The sequence below is a fragment of the Micromesistius poutassou genome (assembly GCF_964030765.1).
Source record: "Micromesistius poutassou genome assembly, chromosome: 7".
NCBI lineage: Eukaryota > Metazoa > Chordata > Actinopteri > Gadiformes > Gadidae > Micromesistius > Micromesistius poutassou.
This window is the reverse complement of record NC_140277.1, coordinates 11043918-11064462: the sequence shown is the minus strand read 5'-3', so window position 1 is coordinate 11064462 and position 20545 is coordinate 11043918. Positions and strand designations below refer to the sequence as shown.

General features: G+C 45.5%; 2 protein-coding genes across 2 annotated transcripts in view; both read right to left on the bottom strand.

Annotated features, from left to right (window-relative positions):
* Positions 1 to 11068: 11068 nt before the first annotated feature.
* Positions 11069 to 12169, bottom strand: hs3st1l1 (heparan sulfate (glucosamine) 3-O-sulfotransferase 1-like1; the record flags this gene model as incomplete). The annotated part of the gene is made up of 1 exon (XM_084470470.1): positions 11069 to 12169. The coding sequence occupies exon 1, from the start codon at positions 11993 to 11995 to the stop codon at positions 11069 to 11071; it is 927 nt and encodes a 308-aa protein (XP_084326596.1). The 5' UTR covers positions 11996 to 12169.
* Positions 12069 to 20545, bottom strand: part of dntt (deoxynucleotidyltransferase, terminal) — a gene marked incomplete at both ends in the record, with an annotated part of 82845 nt that continues 74368 nt past the window's right edge. Inside the window, one exon of the mRNA XM_084470199.1 lies at positions 12069 to 12200. Within this exon, the coding sequence (XP_084326325.1) occupies positions 12069 to 12200 (132 nt within the window). The remainder of the gene's footprint in view (positions 12201 to 20545) is intronic.

The window sequence follows — 20545 nt, the reverse complement described above, 5'->3', positions numbered from 1 at the left end:
CACAGGCACAGTGGACTTAAGACAGGGTTACGTCTTGGACAACATTGGAGGAATAATCTACTTGGCCGAAAGTAAAAGAAAAAGTATGGATGTGTCTCCCATATCTGCTGTCCAGTTTATCTGATATATTCCAAACGTACAGCCCAGCTATGGAAGTCTCAAGGTAAGACATGGTTGCATTCTGGAGCAGATTGGAGAAACTAATATTCTTGGCCAAAGGTTCCCTTATCTCTTATGTGCACCTTCTCTCTCATGTGTCTCTCATATCGCCTGTCTGATTTATCAAAAAAATATCTGCCGATTAGGTTGAAACACATTCTAAAGTAGGCCTAGTAGGGTAAATGTAACTTGTAACTCATTAAAATTAAAAATATTTACTGACTTACAGATAGCAATGCACAAAATAGGAGGGTACTAAGGGGATAAAGGAGCAAGGCTGGATATGGTGTGATTCTGACCAATTATTTTCATATTATGGTCATATTCACTTTGTGACACACATGCGTGTATGTTTACTATGTATGGGTGGTATGGGTGGCATCGTGTGTGTGTGTTGCTCGTCTTCACTGCTCCTTAAGGCGCCATGGCACCGAGATGAGGGAGCACCTTAATGTCCAAGCCACTGAGCGGACGCATAAAGGAACAGTGGTGTCGCTATACACGCTTCCCCTTCTTGCATTTCAGTAGACACAGAGGTCAACCAGAGCCCAGTACGAAAACATCAAATCCCTTTCAAAGTCAACCTATGAAGATCTGATGCACATCAGATTGAATGGAGTGAGCTTCAGAGATTGGGTCTAAATTGGAACAGTATTGAAGTCCTTTTTTTTTTCATCTCTTGAGACAGAATCTTTCTTTTTTTCTCCTAATGATGATGTTATTATAAAACGGGACTGATTATTCACCACGCTCCCTCTGACTAAAAATAAGTGCATAGCCTTCCACAATAATAGCGGCGATGGCAGCAAACAGTAGTGAAACAGTAGTGGGAAAGGGAGAGCAGTGTTCAGGATGGCTGCGTTTTCAGCTTTTAATTGGCTTTTCCAGCCACTTAAAGTTCTTTGTTTGTACTTGTTGTCAGTCGGCGACACGTCTGTTTATTTTTACATACTCCGCAGCATATGCACAACTTTACTATGTAGTGTAAGTTCAAAAAAGAGGAATTGCAAATAAGGTTTATCTTCATTAGCCTGAAACTAACAAATGCCAGTGTGTACGTCAAAAAAAATTCTCAGTTCCAAGCTGTTCCTTGATGGCTCCAACCGTTGTACTATACAGCATATGCTTAGTTTACTCATGTGTATTAACATCTTGAAACCCTTCTTTTTTTTTTTAAGAATCCTTGGCAGCCGTGCAGAGAGCCAGCCCTGGCATCTCAGGCATGTTACCATTTGATAACACTCTGGACCACTTCCAACTCCATCCTCACACCTTCTCTCCTCATGGCCTTTTCTTCTCAGTTTCAGCTTGAAAGGTGCTTCAGGGCCTAATGGGGTGTTTATAAAAACATGTGAGCAAAGAAAACTTGTTTTCGTATCACAAATGAAACCGACAAGGCCACTGTGAATGCTGTTTCACCGAGGAAGTAACTCTGGCTGGGGAAAGTGCAAATCTGTTTTCACACACACATTCCCTGTCGCTGTGACACCCTCTTCCCCTCTCCCTCGACCCCGTCAGTGACCTGCTGGAGTCAATGAGTGCCGGCCCCTAATGTGAGCTTGTGTCTCGGTGGATCCCAATCAGCCTTCGGGTAAGGGGAGGGGAGGGGAGGGGAGAAGAGGGGAGAGGAGGGTGTGGGGGAGGGGGGGTGCTGCATATACCGCCGACTATGGAGGCAGGGTTGATGTTATCGTTGTTCCTCTGAAGTCTTCGATTTTCCCTTTGAACACACTGTATCTCCTCCATCTCGTACCAGGCTGCAAATAGAACAACACTGGAAGCGCCCCCCCGCCCCCACCCGCCCCCCCCCCCCCCCCCACGCCCTCGGAACACATGAACGTGGCTGGGAGGAGGGGGTGGGTGGGGGGGAGAAGAGGGAGTGTGCAGGGCGCAGGGCTGTATGGCTGAGTGAGGAGGATGGTGGTTTGGCAACTCATGAACACCAGGTAACACCTGACAATAAAGGAACATTCCTTAACCATGGATAAGTCAGTGCATGAACTAGCTAACAAACTGTTAATTAACAGTAAACGTAAATGTGCTAGTCATCATTTACAAATAGAGTTCGAGTTTACTAATGGTGTTCATGTCCCCTGCACAGTCTCGACCGTGCTCAAGCAGATGAAGGAAGGAGGGAAGGAAGAAAGACACTGAGAGGCAGAATATAATGAAGGAAACTCAACTCGTTGCAAGCAGCCGGTGTGAGGTGCTCAGGGGGGGATAAGCATAACAACAGAATAAATATCTTCAAGGGAGCGGAGAGAGACAGAGCTGGAGAGAGAGACTGATGGAGAGAGGAAGAGGGAGCAGATAGTCGTAGATAAAGACCTTGCCTGCTCTCCCAGGTGCTCCCTCCAGCTGCAGCCGTCGTGGATGGAAATAGATGTGTGCAGAGCCGGATTAAATAAATGGACTACACTAGGCAGACTGTATTTTTTGGGCCCCCCTCCATCGATGTTATTCATAAATTGAAATCTGAAACTTACCAAAGTTACTAATAAAATGGTTATTTGTACGCCAAAATAAGTCATGTGTTGTATATTATATTAGTCTATCAGACTATTTTTTGATTTTTATTATTTATATGTTATTACACGGCTCCATTAAATGCTATTAAATTATCCTTATCTCTTATCCATTGCCAGTGTCATTGTTAAGGCAGTAGTACCAGTAAATCACAATAGGTGTCAGCATTGCAGGTTCACAGCTGTCGGACGGCTCGTGATTTCATATGATTTTTGGGGAGGGGTTTGAGTCGGTCCGCCATGATGGCATCCACGGCTATCGGTTGCCAGGGGCAACGTTGTCAGAGCGGCATAGAGACAGATGAGGAAATACGCGACATAGAGACGCAGGAGACATTACGAGTTAGAAATAAAGAAATAAATGGAGAAGAATAAGGCGAAGGAAAAGGGTCCTAGTGAAAATGCAGAGAACACACTCTCATCGACGAAAATCGGCCAAGATTATTCTGTCTCTAGTGTTCCAAGATATAATCTCATCAACTCCAAGAGCACCCGATCGCAAAATCGGGGTTATCCAACATGATAGATATTTTCGGAATGTTGAGTGAAGGGCAATTTCCACCAGAACCGTCACGGAAGCGGCACGGCAATAAAAACGTTCGCCGAAGACATTAAGCGCAACGAGACGGTTTTAGAACGTCGCAGGGGAAAAGTTGCAGCAGTGTGAACTGGTCGTCGCAAGGCGTCGCAAGGAGTCCCCAAAGATTGAACATGTCAAATCGCCAGGTCCAGTTTTAGAACGCAACGATGTGGCTATTTCTCTTCAGCCAATCAGGACACAGCACAGAACAATTTAGGCTTATTAAATAGGCCTACAAGTTGTAGATCCTTATCTTTGGTTCCAGAACAACGATTGTAGATTACGTTAGGCTTGAGCTGATTCATTGACATTATTTTAACGGGACCACGTTACACGTTAGCCGTTGTTATGGTTACATGCTGCCAGTCCGACGTGTTCCCATTCCAACAGTCCTGTACGCGTATGCAAATTAGCCATGTGCGCCAAACAGAAGAAGGGCCCTATCTTGCGCCCGGCGCAATTGACTTTCTACACCGACGCATACGTGTCGTTGCTAGTTTGCACCCGGCGCAAAGCTGATTTTCCCCCGCAGCAACCAGGCACCACTACACTTGCATGTTAAATATTATGATGTCAAAGATTATTCATACGTGTGAAACTGCATAGAAATAGCGTTTGGATTGTGGAAACATTTTTTTCCATAGGGCTACATGAATGAACATGAATGAAGTATAGTAGGCTATGCCATGCGTTAAAATAATAATAATAACAATAATAAATTCGAGCAAAGTATATTCCAGGCTTCCAAAACAAAATCTAGTTTTAGGGTAAATGATTGGTTAAATGATTTGGGAAAGAACAGCTGATACAGCGGTAAGTTGTAGGCCTACTTTTAAATCAATGCATCTGCAAACACCGTACAGCAAACACATGTTCTTGACAAAGACATCGTGTACAAGCCCATTACTTTTAGGATTGATGAGTATTTGATCGTGAGAAAACATAGTTTTACCGCGAGTGAGTGTTTAAAATAATGAATGAATGCGGGTGATGCTTGGTGTGTGCGCGTGTGTGTGCGCGCCCATCTAAACACACGCAAATTAAACAAGTGTATGAGAAGGAAATCGAGTCAGTCGACCTGCGATAAGCAGCTGATTCTGAACGAACTCGTCTTCGAGATGGACGTGTTCTAACGCATTTTTAATAAATGAAATGTTAACACAACAGTATATATCCGACCATTTAATTTTCGAAATTTTAGGTGAAGCCGAGCTTCCCTTGCAGTCGAGAAGTCGCCACTACGAAAGAATGCAATGTATCCAACTAGCGGGATCTAAACAAACTAAACTCCAGCGAATTACTACAATGCAGACGTAGTGGAGAATGGCGAGACACAGCAACTCTAGCCTACTCTCAACCAAAATAAAACGAATCGCAAACCTAAGTTAGGTTAGCCTACTATTTAGCAGGATGCTGTGATGCTGTTGCGGCTCTCAGCTGTGCCAGAGCGTTCACACACAGTTAGGGAGACCACCTGCCGTCGACGCCCGGTGCAGCGGTGTGAACTGCCCCGTTTTTAGAACGTCTCAGCCCGTCTCGTCGCAAGGAGTTGCGAGTTGCAAGCAGTTGCGTCGCGAATCTTTGGTATGAACTGGGCTTTAGAAACCATTATAGTCAATGTAGGCTATTCCACTGGATACGGCAGCGGCACGGAACCAAACCGGCACTACTTTTTTTGAAAGTTGCCGGTTCGCAGCCGTGTCTCACAACACTTGTACATGCAGCCATTCAGTTTATGATGTTTATGATCTTTATTCATTAATTGCGCCGCGGCCGAACTGACACGGATATTCTCTGTAAGTGTGATGCCCTTGAGAGATCACATTGATCTCAAATATATTTGAGTGAATTGAGGTTGGAAAACCGGTTCATGGTGTTGCGAGCACAGTAGTAATTTAGCGTTACGAGCAGCAGGGGGCAGTATGAGGCGGGGCGCCGGTTGCCGACCGAAAGTTTGCGACGGAGTGGGTTGCGTTGCGGTCGTCCTCTTTCCACGTGCTGTCGGAGAGGAAGGAAGTGATGTGCCCGTGTCTCTGTTTGTTATATGTATTTCAGGTCGGTATCGGTGCTTTTGAGTTTCGTGTGTTGATGTGGTGGTGTCCCCGAGTGTGTGTTGGTGTTGAGAGAGTTTGTGTGTGCGTGTCGGGACCTGTGTGTGTGCCGACGTTGGCTGCTAACTGTGGTGGCCGGCAGCGGCGCGGCAGCGGCGCGTGCTCATGTCCTCGTCCGTGTCTGAATGCGAGTGTGTTTGTCGCGTCGGTACGAATGCGTGTGTGTTTGTTGCGTCAGTGCGAATGTGTGGCTTCCTGTACATTTGGTTTAAGTTCATGTTTTTATCATTGTTGTATTGTTGAGAGTTGTGATTTGTGTGTCTGTTTGCTCCGGGTTTGCAGGGAAGAGGAAACAGTTAGTAAACTGTTTTGTTGCAAGGTTTAAACCTAAGAAAATACTAAATAATATCGTGTTATGTGAAGAGTGCATATATGAGGATATGTATAGTGGATTAATGAAGATTGAGTAGATCATCTCAAATTGTGTTCCAAGTGTGAACTACAATAAATCTACTCTTTCCACGTGCTGTCGGAGAGGAAGGAAGTGATGTGCCCGTGTCTCTGTTTGTTATATGTATTTCAGGACGGTACAACACTGAAAGAGCACCATTTACACCCTGCTACGCGGCCCGGTTCACGGGACCCGTAACATAAGCACCGCGGAAACCACTGCTGTCAAAAGACGCTGATCCATCTTCACTGTTGACGCGAGTTGCTCTAGTTCTACCTCCACAGCCCTGCAGCGGGCAATTATCGGACAAGATTGCCCTATAGTGTGTGGTGTTCCGTCTTGTGTTCGAATCTCATGTATTTGTATTTACGATCGGAGAGCAACAATCGGCTGAGATTCTCTTTATGTGTGTGGTGTACATTCGACTCAAAAATCGTAGTGTGGGGCAGCCTTCAGTGCGTTGTCCATTTAGGGAACCAGACAAAATGTAGCCCACTGTTCTTATGGTTTCCTCGACGATCGTGTGAGGCATTGGAGCAGTTTTTAACGCAGCAGTTATTTCCAGGCATTGTTAAAACAGTACAGAATTGCAACAACCTCCTCTGCTAGCAGCTACCGTGTCAACAATAACGCAAAGCTCAGCTGCACTCGGAGGGGCGTACCTTCCAACATGGCGGGAAGGGGAGGGGCTCTGTGCCGTGACGACAACTCCTCATTCTCAATAGCCCCCCGCTGTCTCTTCTTTTGTTCCTCTTCATTTTTTTTCTTTTTACGTTTTGCCACACCCGAAAGCATCTTGAATGTTAGCCTACTCAAAAAACGACCTGCCTGCTAGCTTTATTGTTCCGCTTAGTCTTGTCCCGCTGGCCTCCCCTCGGACTTAACTGATTGGCGTTAATGTGACGTAACGTTAAGATAAACAACGTCACTATTTTTAGTTAATTAATATATATTGATATATTAACACTGAAATAAATAGTAGATAGGACATTTGTATAGGCTATTTCCAAAAAAAAAAAAAAAAAAAATTGTCCTTCTGTCTGGGCCCCCCCCCCGCCAATCAGGCCCTAGGCACGTGCCTAGTTTGCCTTTGGGTTAATCCGGCTCTGGATGTGTGTGTGACACCAGGGCCCCGGGAAGCGCTTGTGAGCTACACGGAGCCTCTGCCGTGGCTGTGCATTCAGTCTGTTGTTGATGTTGTTGTGCTGGATGATGTTGCCCCACGCAGCCGCAGACGGGGCCGGGGGGGGGACCCAGGCCCTTAGCGGGGCCCCTAGAGGAGAGCTGACTTCATATCGCTGTGGAAACGCCTGGCAGAGCTTTCACTTTGCTCTCGGGCGTTGATTTATGTAGATGCGAGGATGCTGGTCAGAACTCAGGGGCCCGAGACACAGAGGCGAGGGGGCGGTCGTTGTCCACTCTGTAATATATATTTACAGTGAGATGTCTCACTGTGCCCAATGGGTCATACCTCAGTGCTTGTAAGTAGGCTAAGGCCTTTTGCATTATGTTTATTATATGCATTTGTGTGGCTGTCAGCATCTGCATATTTGAGGAGAATGAATCGCGTACGGTGGCACTGAAATTAATATTTACTTCAAATGAATATATGTATACAGTATGAGTTTAGTTTCCCTGGGCTTCTGCTTAGTGATGTGTTTTATGTCCTGAAAAACAGCACGACATCCGTTCTTCATCAGCACATCAAAGAGTTTGTAGTTTTTCCTCCCACACACAGACACTCACACACACACACACACACACACATCTGAATACCTATATCGCAGCAGGCTTGGTTTCTACCCGATAATCTTCTTTCTGGTATACTTATTGGTACAGCTTTGACACTACGTTAATAATTCACCCTCCCATCCTCCCAGAAAGTGTGTCAAACACAGTGGACAACAAATGACGTCACATATTCAATAATGATTGGATTTCCAGTCAATCCGTCATGTTTAGAAAATGTTGTTAAGGCTTCATCACTCAGTTACTAAAGCATATATTTTTTTTAAAGTCTGCAGGCTGGTTGGTGCTCAAAAGGTGTGTGATAAGAGATGTGTGTGTATTGACGTTGCAGTTTGCTTGATAAATGCAGGTGTCTTACCTTTTGTTCATTGAATGAAATGAAACAACTACTTCCGGCATACAATACGTCTCTGTAGCTAAAAGTGAGGCAACGTGGTTATTCATCCGGTAAACAATGGAGCCATTTTGATCTTATGAAGTTTGGCAGCAACTCGCACACTAGGAACTTGCTTAGATGGTAACCCCTGCACAGCTGGGTGGCATAGCATTAACAGATTTTAAATCCTGCAAAAAGACTGTGTTTGTGCAAAGATTATGCTATATTATATCAAATTGCCATTAAATCACCTGAATATAGTTCACGAGTCAAATTATATTTGACAAAGACTCAATAGTTTCATAAATGTGTAAAGAATTTTATTTAAATGTGTAAATAGGCTAAATAAAAATGAATTGATCTCTTGATTGGATAGTGTGCAGGCCTTCCTCTTTGTATAGTGCAGCCATCACCCTCTGATTGTCACCTACTGTACGTCAATGGGGAGGTCATTCATTTATGTCAAGGACACGGTAATAGACTTGCATCACACAATTACCAAACAAAGTACAGCACTGTTTGAGATTACATTGTACGCTAAGTGCTTCATCAATCACAGTGTAAAGATGGATTTTTACAAGCTGTCTAGGATGACATGTTCAAGCAGTTCTGCAGCAGATTGCTACTGAATGACCCATCACATCTTCATTTGGAGATAGCAGTTAGCATTTAAATAACACATTCAGGATGGCATCTTGAGTTGGTATTCACTTTTTAATATTCACTAATTAGGCTAATTTATACAGTAGACGCCAAAAATGGTTGAAAATTAAGTTGAGGTCAAACCACAAAATGTAAGGTTCTTTGGTTCTCGCTTTTTAAAATGATCATACTAATCTATTTTTCAGGCCATTTATATTTAGAGATAATGAGGGTGTATTTCGTACCATTTATTGGCAACAGTTGGGTCCACCATAGCGGACCATAGTCCATTTAATTTGTATAGGCATGCATGTGTATAGGTCTTGTGGCAACCCGGCCCCGTCGCAATCAACATGATGCAGAGCACCTGAGGAGCCGGGAGGAAGCCTGCTCAAAAGGCAGGCTTCCACAGCCATTCAGGGCTCTCTCGTGGCTGGGGTGGACGGAGAGTCCAGCCGTTGTGGCTGCGCCACACAATCATCTTTTAGTTCTTTTATAAGAAAGACTTATTATGTTTGATTAAACGTGCCGTTGTGGCTTAACACCCAAGCGATTCGAGTGCTGATTCAAGCGAGGTGGTTCACTCCCCGAGGCGGGTTGCCACAGTATTATTTTGGATGTATTGGTATTTCCCTTTTTGGATTCAAAGTAAAAAATATAGTTAAACAATGTTACAATTTGTAATTTAGTTCGAACGAAAAAAAACAAATTCTGCAACTAACAGTTGCACACGTACACCATGTATGTCTTCTCTCCCCCTACAATTGTCCCGACACATATACCAAAGCAGATTCCTCTTTTTGTAATCTACCCAGCTTGTGTTTTTACACTGCAAACACATCACACTCTCCTCCTCTCTGACAGACGGATCTCTCCATCTTTTAAACCCAGCCTCCAACACCTTGGTGGTAATCTGCCGTGCGTGTGCCCACGTCCGCAGCCCCCGTGCCAGACCGGAGGAGTCCCTGCAGAGAGCTGGACGTGCCGTGCATGTTTTATCTTCTTCCAGGCCATTGGCAGGGGAGACGGAGACAGGGGCAGACAAGGGGCCATCAGACAGCGGTCACGAGGGGCCCCAGACCGGGGTCACGAGGTATCCGTCTGACATCACATCCTCACACCTCTCCACCTGTGGGGCATGGATGGTGAGGATCCTGGGAAGAGGCTGTCTGGATGTGTTTCCACACTCTTGGCCTGACACGCACACGCCTCGCTTCTGACTGAACTCCAAGTGCCCCGAGCCGGAGTTCACCGCGGCACATTGCCAGGCGGTTTAGGGCCAACAGGATTTATAAATCTATGTAATCCATTCCAATCATTGTACACACTTCTAGATGTATATCTAAACAATGTGTTTTTATGGCCGTAGCTGAGATATAAACTGGCTGATTGTGAATATTTTTTTCTTTGGCCTGCAAACAGACTTGAAGCCATTTCTGCCCCTCCGTTATGGATCCAACATGGCACTAGTCGCTGCAGCAGAAGTGCTGCTAATTCTGATGCTGCCAAGACCGGCAGATGCGGCGCCGCAGATCAAATGAATATTACCGCTCCCTGTGGACTTGTAGCTTTGGCTGCTGTTTAAAGCCCGATCAATAGAGGAAACCAGAGCCTTGTCTATCAGCTGTGTGCGGTGGACGAGGACAATGGGTTTCTGGGAAAAAGCAAGAGAAAAAGGGTGGATATTTTTTAAATGGAATAGGTTGATAGAATTGTGTTTCCACACCGCAGACGTTTGGAGAATTCAACAGTATTCAATAAAATCATTTAAGGCTACCTCGAAAAACTGAGTCAATTGTTGAAAAGGGATGAAATCCGTCTCAGTTTTTCAGCTCGCCGACTATGGAGATTGGTCCGATTTACCTGCAGGCACTAGCTACCTTTCAATGTCCAAATCCATTAGTGATTCCTGTACTGCTAAAGCATGGCTCCGAGGCAACCATTTCCTCACATTAATGTCCAAACATCCACCACACCTCAATGGTTTATGCCTCCATCTACTTTGGCACGCTGTGTAAAGTAACGGAGAGGTTCATCGCTCTGGGTGACTGGAGCATTTGCAGGGTGGGCTAAAACACCAGAAGAAAGAAAAGCCACTGGAATATCTTGAAGCAACTTATTTATTATTAAGAACAAGAATATCAAATAAGAGAAGAAAGAAAATTGGCATTTTTTAATTTTTTTACAAACTTCATACCGCTGCGATGTGTCACTAATACAGCACAGAGAGAAAGACTTGCCAAGCTTGGGGAGTCATTTTACATTTTTTGATATTACCTTGGCTACAGTTTTGAAGATTTTTTTCCTTAGGCTTGAGATATCGCCCCACTCTGTGGAAACCAGAGTTTATAATGGTAGTTATTACGAAGCTATTCGAATGGGTGTTGAAATGTCAGGTCCATAAAGTGCTTCTCCCTCTTCCCCCCCCCCCCCCCCCCTCAGTCTTCCTGCCTTCCATTCATTCCCGTTGCCCTCATCACAGGCAAAGCAAAGAAAGGACCCTCTCCCTCTTTGAGTCTGCCTGCCCAGATGCCCTCATTGCCAGTCAAACGTGCGCTTCACCAGCCTGTAGAAGCTGTGGTTGTGCTCGCGCAGGTACGAGCGCAGCTTCTGCAGCACGGTGCTGTTGACGGCCGGGTGCGGCCGCCCTTTGGACTCATGCAAGCAGCGCTCACGTCCGTCGCTGCGGATGCAGTAGAAGCCCTTGGTCTGGTTGAAGTAGAAGTTAGAGGACACTATCCTGGGCGGCAGGTTGAGGAAGCGCTCCACCTTCTGCAGCTCGGGCAGCGGGTCGTGGATCAGCGTGTCCCCGTCCACGATGTGGATCTGCTCCAGGGGAAAGTGGCGCAGCCAGTTGCGCATGTGCACGTCGTAGAGGCTGCGGTGGATGGCCTTGTAGCGGGTGTTGAGGGCCCCGTTGCGCACCAGCAGGTTCTCGATGGCCTGCACGGGCTTGTGGTTCTCCAGCCGGTTGAAGTACACCTGGGTGTAGTCCGACACGACCCGCTCCGCCGGGTCCCGCAGGATCAGCAGCAGCTTGATGGATGAGTTCATGGCGCGGATGCGCTCCGGCGCCAGGGCCGACGTGAAGTAGCCCGGCGTCTTCTCCACCGTGATCTGCGCGGGGTACGAGTACGGCATCAGGTCGCGGTACCAGTCGAAGCCCTTGGCGTAGTTCTCGTCCCAGTCGAAGAAGTGCACCTCGGTGGCCGCCACCGCCACCTCGGGGTGAATGTCCAGCATCTCCAGCAGCGCCCGGGTGCCGCCCTTACGCACCCCGATGATGATGCTGTGCGGGGCTCGTTTACTCGTGCCTGGGGGCGGAAGATCCCCAGAGGCGTTGGCTGGTAATCCCGCATCGAGGTCCAGCGTGTGCAGGGGGACCGCTGCCTGGACCAGCTCAGGGGGGGAAGCGTAGGACTGGAGGACCAGGAAAAAGACGGAGGCCAGGAAACAGACCATGGCGAGAGAGTTCTCAGGAGGAGGCGAGGCAATGCAACAGGAAGCGGGTCATGAAAAAGGAGAGGATTTTGGTTTAGCTGAAGACCATCACGTCGGCCTTTCTGATGTCAATGTGGGCCGGAGCAGAGCAGGAAACGGCGATCTTCTTCTTCTGTTGTTGAACTCGCTTGTGAGGAGACGAGACCGCGGCCAGGCCAGAGTACATCTGCAACAAAGACAAAAGAACATTTCGGTAAATATAATACTATATGGAATACCTTGGCAGAATAATCTAATTTTCAATGTTATTTGCTTCTCCTTACATCGTTTCTCCTACCATTCATTGAACTTTTAAACCCACCTTACATTGTGATTTCTCGAGCTGAAACAGATTAAGCCAGACAGCTCATTACAGTTTTGCTGCTGGAATGTTCAAGCGTGGCTCAAGGCCAGATCAGGAGGGCAGGGCGGTCTGTTTCCCTGTGTGTTGAACCCTTGCCCAGGATCAATACACTTAACATCTGATCTGGGACAGTTCAAAACCAGGGTGCAAGGAGAGGCAAAAGGACGAATTTACAATAGCAGGAAATCAGAGGAGTTCCGACTTCTAGGTGACTTTGATTTCGTTCACATAAAGAAGAGAAATCAATATAGGAGCAGGTGTCACGAAATGGCTACAGGGATTGGTAGCACCCAAGCGCACGACAAGGTTGTTTCACAAAAAAAAGTCTTTACTTAGTTAAACACATGGACAATAAAGCAAGCATTTACAATGACTGAGCAGTGAAGAGAACAAAGGGGGAGACTTAAATACACAAGACTAAACAAGACACAGGTGGGCAGGGAACGAGGTACAAACGAGAGGCAGGCGGACATTGGACAAAACACAAACTAGACACAGGTGAGGGGCGGAGACACATAATCACAAGACAAACCAGGGACGACAAGGAACAGGAAGTGAATTATGTGACACCAACCCAGAACCGTGACAGCAGGAGGCAATGCAACTCAGCTGCTACACTATAAAGGGTTTAAGGTATTAAAAAGGTATTAAAAAGAAAGATGTTTATTTTGTCAGTTGAGAGAAACACTGACATTCTCCAGTTAATTGTACTTACCCCAATATAAAAGGGTTCCATTTACACAACATTTTTAAAATGAAAACGTGTATGACCGGTGTGTGCACAAAAATGCACAACGAATGAAAAAAAACAGCACTTTAAATGTCATGGGACATGTTTAGGAAAACAAATACTCAAGATGCTTTCATGAGGAAAACAAGCAGAGACAGCTGCAGTGTACACTTTTGGAGTCAAAACAACTAGACGAGGACTACGCAAACATCCAGCTTCAACAGCTGAAAGGTCACTCTGGGCAAAACTAATCTCACTGTGAAGTTCCCTGCTTGAGAAAAGAGCGAGAGACAAAGACACGACACACAATTCCCCAGCATCCTGCCAAAACAACATGTACACATGCGCCTGGACGCACACGCAGGCTTGTACAATGTTGTTGTTCTTAATAACACTGTCCAATACATCAAGAATAACTATTTATAAGATATATAATAACTTCAATTCTGCACCAGGGTACATACACCTGCGTTATTCATGTAGGAAATGTCATTCGAGGAAAGTTACCATTCCTCTATAAACTATATTTTCCCTCATCAAGTTTAACGATGCAAACCGGTGTGCAGTTGAGGGGGAAAACCCATTTCCCTCATACGCCTCCTCATAGTTTCAACAGCTTTCATGTGGCTGCCATTCTCAAGATTATCAAAAAATAATTTTTAAGTTAAGAATGATCTCCCAGATTGTTAATGGTTGAGGATGGTTAGGTTGAGTTATCACATTATAGTCGGTTAAGTTCAGGTATATTAAATAAGAACTGGTAAAGGTATTGGACTGATTGGGGTTTGGGCACAGGTCTGCTGTGGTTAACGGCAGCAATGATCTTGACAGACGACCCCGCTCAGCCTCCCCTCATTAGTAATCCGTCACCTGCCTGTAGCGCACATCACCCAGGATACTGTAGACGGGCTCAGGCAGATTCTCACCAGGAGGGGATTCATACACAATGTCAGTCTCAGGACAACAACAACAACAACAACAACAACAAACGACCGCCACTGAGGACAGGCTTGGCCCCGATGACACAAGGCCCCGGCTGCACAAAGCGAGCGAGCTGGGTCACGTAGCCAGAGTCGCAGTCTGGGAATCTGAAGGCAGGGGGAGAATGAATGGCCTCGGCCCACTCAGGCCCCAGGGGGGCTGAGGAGGCAGGCGGTTATGTGGCGTGACAGGAGTGGTTGCCTGTCAGCGTTTCCCCGGCAGAGAGCTGCCAAGTCCAATGCTAACAGCCAGGCAGCCAGACGAGCTTTCTGTCCCATCCAATTCCCCCCGCTGCACCGCTCCAGAGGCCGCACGGCCACCTGGAAGGAGCCCTTGTTCCGCGGCGCCGTCGGCTCTCAACACGCTGCTCAAATCTCAGCGAATACTATCTTTCCAGCATGCACACCCACTCGCACAGACACGCATCAAGCATCTCACTGGGAACCTTGGGTTGGTGTACCGGGGAGCTAGACCTGCGGTCCTGTGCTACAGGTCATTCCATGTCCTGTTCAGCCCACCTTCCGGTCCTGCTTCACTGTCTGGGCCATAAAAGGCACAAAAAGCCTATCAAATATTCATACATACTAAAAACAGAAAGGGCTTTAAAAAAATGTTATATTGGTTAAGGGCTACAGGGCAAAGCTATCAGGCGTGCTAGCATGCAGCCAACCCCTCTGCACTGTTCATTGTGTTTGTGCTTATTGTGTTCCAGCAGAGAGCAGGAGGGCGCCACCGGATGGGAGGCTCTGCAGGGGGGCCAGCCTCCCTCAATAGGAAGCCATCCCAACCACCCAGCTACACCCCTAATACCCAAGCAGCTAAAGATAGACTAAACGCTCATTTAAATTCAACAGCACCTCACCGCCATGTTCTAGCGTAACCACAGCCAACAGCAAGTACTGTACGAGGACAGCTTTGTTTACAGAATGGGAGCACATTGGAAATGTGATGATATAATACCGTTAATAGTGTAATTAAGCAACACAAAACAAAGAAAAACAAAGAAACGGTGCATCTTAATCAGCTTGTTCTGTTGGTGCAGTAGGACGTGTGGCTGGCCCTCTAGGCTTTATATCATGACAATGTTGAAACCCTACCTTGGTAGAATTGTCAACACACACACACACACACATACACTTTTTGTTCTGCACAAACCTTCATTTCCACGTCCCTTTATCTCCTCCCTACTGCCACCCTCGCCTTTCCTCCTCTTGCTTCATCACTTTCATTTTCCCATCTCTTCATCTCTGCTGCTGCAGGGACTTGTAACACTTAAAGCAGTGCGGTAATTATTTCACATCTGCACGCTCTACGACTAAGAGCCCTATATCTGTTTTATTATTTCCCAAATTCTGTTTTATTCTTTTTTTTCTGAATTCTGTGTTTTAAGATTTTTGCTCATTTTATCATCAGAGATGCTTTTATGGATTAATAAAACGCCCACAAAGATATATAACAGTACATTATTATAACTATGGAACGACAGTGAGCTAGATGAAGAGGCAGACAGCTGCTGACAGCATCGTGATATTTCATAACGGTCGTTTGAGAATAATATTCATGCGGACAGCTCAGAAATTGAGATTTTTAGATGGAGATCTTCAATAAACAGTCATCTTTTGGTCCAACACACGGGTGAACGTGAACTCTCTCCCCTGTTTGCAATGCTTCACTAGAAACAAGCTTTTGTTTTTTCTCAGACTCGGCGCAGCCACAAAGTCCTTAATAGATTGCCGTCTTGAATCTGCGGATCGTCTGTACTAGTTCTGGTGGTTTGAGGAGGCATGCTCTGGTGACACGGAGCTGTTTTTACGGGGGGGGTTTCTCAAAGTAGTGACAGGTTGTGAGGTGACAATCCTCCGCCCCCTCGATCGAAAACTGACTTGTATTTATGTATTTATGCCAACTCGTCTGTAATTTTACAATTATTAAATCTTTAGGTTACTACAATAATCAGGTCAACTTTTGATTATTATTTATCAATTTCCACCAAATTATGGATTTTTGCAAATTCTGCCAGATTCCACGTTTTACAGTTGATTCCATTTTTAATACCAGATTCCGCGATTCCATCCGTGGAATCATAGGGCCCTAGTGACTCCAATGTCGAGAGATGGGTTTGGAATAAGTGCTCTATTTTAGATCCTCTTGCGGCCAATACTCTATCTTGTATTAGGACAAGGTACTCGCTTCAGCCATTTCCACTGGACCCAGCAGGGATCCTGTCTATTGTTGCTTCCTCCTCACAAGCCACTGTCCAGTTATTACGACTACATAAAGGGCCCAGGCAAGGAAAAAATGTCATATTAGGACGAGCAAAAGCAAAGCTTTTATAAAACTGACTGAGACACAAAACATTATTCAGACAATTTCCTCACCCTTCGAAGAAATATGCAAAGAATTTCATTATCAGCAGATAACTGAAGGTCCAAATGGTTGACGACTGCATTCCTTTTTGTGAGAAAGTGGATAATTATGTTCCTTTTCGTATAATCAGCACAACTATAGAGATAAGAGGACAAGCAAAATAATTTATACATCTATAATTTAGAGAGTAGGAATCTACACAACACCATATATAAAATATAGTGCATCTCGGGTGAAGTCCTTTGGGAGTGATGTTCAACTTTATTACAAACAGTTATTTTGAAAAGTCTGTCTGGACTTCTACAGTGGTAAAGATTTGTTGACACAATGGCCTTACAAATGACATTCATTCTCGCCTATGGGGCCCCCTAGTGGCAGCAACACAAATGGATGTCTAGCAAGTGCAACACTTTTATGCAATGCTTTGTTGAACATTCTAGCATTAGGTTCATGGTGCCATTTATTTTAGCTGAACTCCAAAGTGTAATGTAATTGTTTGCTCTCGTAGTTGCTTTGGTTTCTTGACACAGTGGTATTTGTAATCATTAGATTGCTCAACACACATTCCATTGAGGAAGAAATAGCATATGCAAATCCATCTATTCCACAGTGGAAACTACTCATTAACCATTTTTTGACAGTTTATAGTAAATTGCATTGTACAGCACGAAACAGAGCGCCGACACAGGAAACTTAAAGATATTTGCTGTCCAACAGAAGAAAAATGTTAATCTCGAAAAAATTACGACATTCTGGTTCCGTGTCAATTTAGATTCATGTGCACATGTAGGCCATTCAACAGCACTCTGCACAGTACCTGTCACTCAGGCCGGAGGACGTTGCTGGAAGCATGAACGGATGGATTTAAGAAATAGCCAGGAGAGAGGTTGTTGGGAGCAGGTACAACATAATATTAGGCTATTTCTGGATCTTGTGAGCAAGACGACACCTTTATCCATGGCCACATGTTGGCTAAAGCATTCATTAGCACAGCTAGGAGGAGGAGGAGCAGGGCAAAGGCTAAGGGGGTAATCGTCCATTTACTGGAACACCCAGACACGTCTGCCTTGTGGTCCAAACACTAATAGCAGTTTTTTCACCTCAGCATCAAACCAAGGGTAAAATGATTCCAATCCAGAACTTGTCTCGCAACACTTTATTGCATAGACAAGCCTTTCCAAATTACAAATCCCTCGGCCCACTGCCATCTGTGGCAGCAGGACTGTGAGGTGCAGCACCTGTATGTGTGTGTGTGTGTGTGTGTGTGTGTGTGTGTGTGTGTGTGTGTGTGTGTGTGTGTGTGTGAGAATGTGTGTGTGTGTGTGTGTGACATTTGTCGACACTCCGAGGTGAACCACTGAGAGTCAGATGACATTTTTCCTACAGTTCCCAAAAGGCATTTGGGCAGCTGAAACATCACCACCACCACCACCACCACCACCCCCCGTTGGATGGGGTGGAAGCTCAGGACACCACAGCGAGTGGCGCTGACTCACTGGCTGTGAAGGCCCAGTGGTCTGCGCCACTGGGGGCCCAGTGCAGTGACCACGAGAGAGAGGAAGGATTCCATCTGGAGGGTACATGATCTCCATCCTGCCTGCCAATTCTGATTCAGCAACCACTCTTTAGCCTGAGGCATGCATGATGACACACACCCACACACACACTAAAGTTTCTGTCACCACACAGGCAGAATTCTCCAATTCAACTTTCTCCAACTCAAGCTTTGTTCTTTTACACACACACACACACACACACACACACACACACACACACACACACACACACACACACACACACACACACACACACACAGCTTTGATTCTCTATCCTCCAACTGCCAGACTTTGTATGCACTTTTATGTAAAGCAATTACCATGCGTCTCATTAAAAAGTACACATGTTAATTCAGCCTTAATCAAAACAAATGCCTTTGTTCTTTTTTTTTTTATGTCTTTTTTTGGGGGGGGTGGGGGGTCTTGTAGGCATCGTGAAAACTGGAAAATTCACATGAATTATATATTAATTACTTCATTAAATCAAAAGAAGCACATTGTGTAATGAACTGCAAGGATCATCTTAAACTTTGATGAGGCAAATCTGATAAATATTTTAATGAGGAAAGCCAAATACAAGCCTTTGGGGTGCCAACAAAGATGAGTGTGAGCATGGAGCATGGAGCATGTAGATACATTACAAATAAACATTGAACTATGTATTCCAAGTAGTATGGTAGTATGGTCATCCATAAGGGACCACAAATCAACCAACAGCTAGACTGTGCTGTGGCTTCAGCATACATTACATCTCCAATACCCAGATTCTTATAAAGAAAAACCTCAAATTCTATTTCGTAAAATACCTCTAGAATCCCTCCAGCTGCTCTCTGCCCGTTATATGCAACTTGGAAGCTCAGGGCACAGCTCTGCTAGGCTTTTCTCCCCATGTCAAAATGTGCTCAGATCTGCAGAACTAAAAAGCTCACAATGTGAACATTCTGAATGCGTTGCTCCGGTTTGCCACATTATCGTCATTGCCAATTCCAGACTTGGACCTCAGGAATAGAGTAAAAAAAAAAACAAGCGACTCCCCCAAAAGAAGTGTACTAACAGTCTGAAAGTTCCTGCATCAGAGTGTACAGCTCTAACTAAAGCAATAACTAACTCCAGAGGAACTAACAAGGTCTGACTAGACAGCTTCTGTGTTGACCTGTTTAGGGACAGTACAGCAAGGCACATCTGAGAGAGAGAGAGAGAGAGAGAGAGAGAGAGAGAGAGAGAGAGAGAGAGAGAGAGAGAGAGAGAGAGAGAGAAGAGAGAAGAGGCTTAGTAGTGCTGGCAGCAGCCGCACAGATGTAATGAAGGAAATCGTATAAAGAAGCCAGACTGTATCCGAGATGCTCTCTGGCAGGAAACTAAGGAAAGGTGTAACCCAGATGGAGAGGATCAGCAGTGTTATCAGCCTACCTTCAAGGCACAGCATGTAGCTATGTGCATACATATAGGTAGAGAGCTCCAGATGGAAACAGAACAAGTTTGGTTCACTAGATCTCTCCTCTCTCTCTCTCTCTCTCTCTCTCTCTCTCTCTCTCTCTCTCTCTCTCTCTCTCTCTCTCTCTCTCTCTCTCTCTCTCTCTCTCTCTCATCTCTCTCTCTCTCTCTCTCTCTCTCTCTCCTCTCTCTCTCTCTCTCTCTCTCTCTCTCTACTCTCTCTCTCTCTCTCTCTCTCTCTCTCTCTCTCTCTCTCTCTCTCTCTGATTGGGGAACCAGCAGTAATTATTTTGAACACATGGATCACTTTTTACATAGATCTATCTCGATATATAAATGTTTATTTCAAGAGAGGTGAAGTTTGTGTTGTTTCTTCAGGAAGTGGCAGACAATTAAAGCAGAACTTGAGTGGCCAGTAAAGACATGGCGGAGCTTGGGTCATATCGACCGCCCAAGGTAATCGGCTCTCTCCCTCTCTCATTGCATTCTGGCACTCACCACCGCCGCTATCGTCCTCACCCCCCCCCCCGCCGCCCTTGAACCCAGGCGCCCGCTCACCGTGTAAACACTGTGGCGGCTGGTTGTGTTCGCTCATCAGCATGAGTAATTTGAGTTGTTCCCTGACAAGCCGGCTATCGATCTGAAACCTAATCAGAGAGAGAATGGGCTTTTGTAGGCCAAGGGAGATTACTCTGGTACAGTTGTTTAAAGGGGAATCAGCTTTAAAGGGGAATCAGCCATGAAATAATCTAAGTAGACATGCAGTGTTGTGTGGGAACAAAACAGTTTTGTATCCTGACTTGAGATATTACGTGATGCGGTCATTGTTATTTAAGATTTGTTTTACCTTTCATTATGTTATTCCAACACACACACACACACACACACACACACACACACACACACACACACACACACACACACACACACACACACACACACACACACACACACACACACACACACACACACACACACACACACACGAATCCCTTTGGCTATAATATCATGTACTTTTTTTGTAATGTAATAGAAATGCCGTTATGCTGAGAAAAAAAATCTCAATAAATGAAATCCACAGAAACCCTCATTAAGCCCCG